A 5199-nucleotide genomic window follows, 5' to 3' on the forward strand; every position below is an offset into this window, starting at 1 on the left:
CCAGCCATATTATCCAATGGCACAGTGGCTGTCTATAGGGGCCAGGCAGAATATATAGCTACAGGAGCAGCTCCAGCCATATTATCCAATGGCACAGTGACTGTCTACCATGGCTGGTCAGGATACAGCCATGGGGTTGGGGCATCCCCCAGTCTCTACTAATCAGCACAGTTTCTGCCTTCAGGAGTTGGGCAGTGTATACCTTCAAAGGTCCGCAAAGCTATGGGATAGGCAGGATTTAACTAGATGGGCTATAGGGGCAAGCAGGGGATAACTATAGGGGCTGCAGAGCTATGGGGCAGGCAGAGCATAGCTACAGGGGGCTGTGCTGCTATGGGGTGGGAAGAGCATAGCTATAGCGGCTGTAGTGCTATGGGGTGGGGAGGGTGTAGCTATAGGGGCTGTAGTGCTATGGAATGGGGAGGCTGTAGCTATAGGGGCTTTACTGCTATGGGATGGGCAGGGTATAGCTACAGGGGCTGCAGTGCTATAGGGGCAGGCAAGGTGTAGCTATAGGGGCTGTAGTGCTATAGGGGCTGTAGTGCTATGGGGCAGGCAGAGTGTAGCTATAGGGGCTGTAGTGCTATAGGGGTGGGGAGGGTGTAGTTATAGCAGCTGTAGTGCTATAGGGGTTGGCAGGGAGTAGCTATAGGGGCAAACAGGATGTAGCTATAGGGGCTGTAGTGCTATGGGGCAGGCAGGGTGTAGCTATAGGGGCTGTAGTGCTATCAGGGCAGGGAGAGTGTAGCTATAGGGGCTGTAAGGACAAGCAGGGTGTAGTTATTTGGGCTGTAGTGCTATGGGGCACGCAGGGTGTAGCTATAGGGGCCACAGTGCTATAGGGGTTGGCAGGGTGTAGCTATAGGGGCTGAAGGGGCGGGGAAGGTGTAGCTATAGCGGCTGTAGTGCTGTAGAGGAGGGGAGGGTGTAGCTATATGGGTGTGGAGGGTGTAGCTATAGGGGCCGTAGTGCTATAGGGGCGGGGAGGGTGTAGCTATAGGGGTCATAGTGCTATAAGGGTTGGCAGGGCATAGCTATAGGGGCCATAGTGCTATAAGGGTGGGGAGGGTGTAGCTATAAGGGTTGGCAGGGTGTAGCTATAGAGGCCGTAGTGTTATAGGGGCGGGGAGGGTGTAGCTATAGGTGCCATAGTGCTATAGGGATTGGCAGGGTGTAGCTATAGGGGCTGTAGGGGCGGGGAGGGTGTAGCTATAGGGGCCGTAGTGCTATAAGGGTTGGCAAGATGTAGCTATAGGGGCTGTAGGGGCGGGGAGGGTGTAGCTATAGGGGCCGTAGTGCTATAAGGGTTGGCAGGGTGTAGCTATAGGGGCTGTAGGGGCAGGGAGGGTGTAGCTATAGGGGCCGTAGTGCTATAAGGGTTGGCAGGATGTAGCTATAGGGGCTGTAGGGGCGGGGAGGGTGTAGCTATAGGGGCCGTAGTGCTATAAGGGTTGGCAGGGTGTAGCTATAGGGGCTGTAGGGGCAGGGAGGGTGTAGCTATAGGGGCCGTAGTGCTATAAGGGTTGGCAGGATGTAGCTATAGGGGCTGTAGGGGCGGGGAGGGTGTAGCTATAGGGGCCGTAGTGCTATAAGGGTTGGCAGGGTGTAGCTATAGGGGCTGTAGGGGCAGGGAGGGTGTAGCTATAGGGGCCGTAGTGCTATAAGGGTTGGCAGGATGTAGCTATAGGGGCTGTAGGGGCGGGGAGGGTGTAGCTATAGGGGCCGTAGTGCTATAAGGGTTGGCAGGGTGTAGCTATAGGGGCTGTAGGGGCAGGGAGGGTGTAGCTATAGGGGCCGTAGTGCTATAAGGGTTGGCAGGATGTAGCTATAGGGGCTGTAGGGGCGGGGAGGGTGTAGCTATAGGGGCCGTAGTGCTATAAGGGTTGGCAGGGTGTAGCTATAGGGGCTGTAGGGGCAGGGAGGGTGTAGCTATAGGGGCCGTAGTGCTATAAGGGTTGGCAGGATGTAGCTATAGGGGCTGTAGGGGCGGGGAGGGTGTAGCTATAGGGGCCGTAGTGCTATAAGGGTTGGCAGGGTGTAGCTATAGGGGCTGTAGGGGCAGGGAGGGTGTAGCTATAGGGGCCGTAGTGCTATAAGGGTTGGCAGGATGTAGCTATAGGGGCTGTAGGGGCGGGGAGGGTGTAGCTATAGGGGCCGTAGTGCTATAAGGGTTGGCAGGGTGTAGCTATAGGGGCTGTAGGGGCAGGGAGGGTGTAGCTATAGGGGCCGTAGTGCTATAAGGGTTGGCAGGATGTAGCTATAGGGGCTGTAGGGGCGGGGAGGGTGTAGCTATAGGGGCCGTAGTGCTATAAGGGTTGGCAGGGTGTAGCTATAGGGGCTGTAGGGGCAGGGAGGGTGTAGCTATAGGGGCCGTAGTGCTATAAGGGTTGGCAGGATGTAGCTATAGGGGCTGTAGGGGCGGGGAGGGTGTAGCTATAGGGGCCGTAGTGCTATAAGGGTTGGCAGGGTGTAGCTATAGGGGCTGTAGGGGCAGGGAGGGTGTAGCTATAGGGGCCGTAGTGCTATAAGGGTTGGCAGGATGTAGCTATAGGGGCTGTAGGGGCGGGGAGGGTGTAGCTATAGGGGCCGTAGTGCTATAAGGGTTGGCAGGGTGTAGCTATAGGGGCTGTAGGGGCAGGGAGGGTGTAGCTATAGGGGCCGTAGTGCTATAAGGGTTGGCAGGATGTAGCTATAGGGGCTGTAGGGGCGGGGAGGGTGTAGCTATAGGGGCTGTAGTGCTATAAGGGTTGGCAGGGTGTAGCTATAGGGGCCGTAGTGCTATAGGGGCGGGGAGGGTGTAGCTATAGGGGCCGTAGTGCTATAAGGGTTGGCAGGGTGTAGCTATAGGCTACAGGGGTAGCCACAGGGCAGCCCAGCCTTACCCTGCCAGGCGGAGCGCGCTGCTCTCGCGCAGTCTCATGGGGCTCGGCTCCTGCCTGCGCTGCGCTGCGCTGCGCTGCCCTCCCCACCGCCGGACTCAGCAGCGCAGGTCTCTCCCCCTCTGCCCGCGCGATGGTACAGCCCGGGGGACCGCGCGCCGAGCGCTCCGCCTCCCGCCACGGCCACCATAGCTGCGCCGCGGCGGCCGCTCCACCGACGCTGCCGCGGGCCTGTTGCCCAAACGCAAGATGGCCGCCCAGTGCACATTGTAAGCGTCACCCCGCCCTCCACGGCCATCTTGGGTTTGGGCAGCAGAGCTATCCCCACAGGGAGCTGCCGAGCCCTACTTGTCGGCCATCTTGAGTATGGGCAGCTAGGCCGCTTTCCCTCAGAAGGACCCCAACGGGTCGGCCATCTTGGATGAGGGCACAGAACTGCAGCCCTTATCTGGGCTGGAGGTGGGCTGCAAAAGGCTGCAATTGCCAGGAGCCCCTCCAGTCCCTAGCCTGGGTCCTTCCACTCCTCCCTGCCATGGGGACCCCCCACAGCACTGCCCTCCCTGCATTGGGTCAGCTTAACACCCCCCTTCCTGCAACCCCCCCATAGCATCCACGCAAGGCTGAGGGCTGGGAGTCCCATCTATGGGGCTGCAGCCCGTGGGGCTGAACGTAAACTAGCCCCCACACTTTGGTGGTGTTCGCGGCCTGCCTGCCCTCGGTGACACCGAAACAAACAGAATTAAGCCCCACCCCCACCTTCCTCCCCCCAGTGCGTTGGGTGATTTACAGACAGCCCCATTCAGCATCAGCATCCAGAAACCTGCTCCCCCTCACGGCCCCTGGGCCGGGGCCCCTCACCTCCCCCGACTCCTGGGCAGGGAGGTGCCCAGCCAACTGCCTTCTGCACCCTCTCCCATGCAGGCTCGTGTTTCAATGCAGCATGGTGACCAGTGCTTGCATAGGCCCTTTATTGACGTTAGTGGGACCAAACAGGAATACATGACCTTACATTTTTACAAAGAATCTCAGGGTCCAACCCAATGGCCTCGTAGCATCATCACTTTCTGCCAGCTGAAGGATAACTTACCTGTGTCCTTAGGAAGGATTATTCTTTTGTGCCTATCATCAGTGACACTGCGCCTTTACAAAATGAAAATGTGTAACCCCTGTCTGTGCAATACTTCACCCACTTTGTCTCTCTCTGCCTCTAGGAGTATCTGACTAGGGTCGACAACCCTCCAGGATTGCCCTGGAGTCTCCAGGAATTAAAGATTAATCTTTAATTATAGATTATGTCATGTGATGAAACCTCCAGGAATATGTCCAACCAAAATTGGCAACCTACAGCTGACTGTGAATTCTAGGAAAGCTTAGATGAAGTTACATATAGTGCAAGTGAGTACAGAAAGCACTTGCTTACAAAAAAGAAGCATCTTTTATACTGCTAACTCACCTGACTGAAACCCACATGCTTTCAGCTCCTAACGGAGGCTGTTTTGATTTTCTAGGCTAGAGGCATGTAGCAACAGCAGATATTGACTTCTAGCGTGTATTTAAAATGCTGTTGAATTAGAATAATAGAAAAGTTGGGTTGGAAGAGACCTCAGGAGGTCATCCAACCCCCTGCTCAAAGCAGGACCAACCCCAACTAAATCGTCCCAGCCAGGGCTTTGTCAAGCCGGGCCATAAAAACCTCTAAGGGTGGAGATTCCGCCACCTCCCTAGGTAACCCAACTGGAGTAAAACTGCAAGCAGCAGGAGGAAGTTCTTGCTTTTCATCAACCCCTCACAGCAGAGCCCTCGCTCCAGCAGTGCAGAGGCTAAAAGTGTCTAAGAGCTCCACAGCAGGAGAAACTCTGATGTGCACAGGTGATGCATCTGCAGGGGTTTTGACAGTGCCTGTACATTAAAAAAACAACGAGGAGTCCGGTGGCACCTTAAAGACTAACAGATTTATTTGGGCATAAGCTTTCATGGGTAAAAACCCTCACTTCTTCAGATGCATGGAGTGAAAATTACAGATACAGGCGTACCTATACTGGCACATGAAGAGAAGGGAGTTACCTTACAAGTGGAGAACTCAGGGCTGGCGCTTCCATTTAGGCGACCTAGGCGGTCGCCTAGGGCACCAGGATTTGGGAGGGCAGCAGGCTGCTCCGGTGGACCTCCCGCAGGCGTGCCTGCAGAGGGTCTGCTGGTCCCGCGGCTCCAGTGGAGCAACCACAGGCAAGCCTGCGGCAGGTCCACCAGAGCTGCGGGACCAGCAGACCCTCCGCAGGGACGCCTGCAGCAGGTCCACCAGAGCTGCGGGACCAGTGAG

General features: G+C 56.5%; 1 protein-coding gene across 4 annotated transcripts in view; it reads right to left on the reverse strand.

The window, feature by feature from the left end:
• LOC116834034 (uncharacterized) overlaps positions 1–3100 on the reverse strand; it is a 25760-nt gene extending 22660 nt beyond the window's left edge. For all 4 annotated transcript variants that reach the window (XM_032795850.2, XM_032795847.2, XM_032795849.2 and 1 more), the window contains exon 1: positions 2883–3100. In XM_032795850.2, coding sequence (XP_032651741.1) covers positions 2883–2920 — 38 coding nt within the window. In that variant the 5' untranslated portion in view covers positions 2921–3100. The remainder of the gene's footprint in view (positions 1–2882) is intronic.
• Positions 3101–5199: the final 2099 nt, after the last annotated feature.

Source organism: Chelonoidis abingdonii, chromosome 3, assembly GCF_003597395.2.
Source record: "Chelonoidis abingdonii isolate Lonesome George chromosome 3, CheloAbing_2.0, whole genome shotgun sequence".
Classification (NCBI taxonomy): domain Eukaryota; kingdom Metazoa; phylum Chordata; order Testudines; family Testudinidae; genus Chelonoidis; species Chelonoidis abingdonii.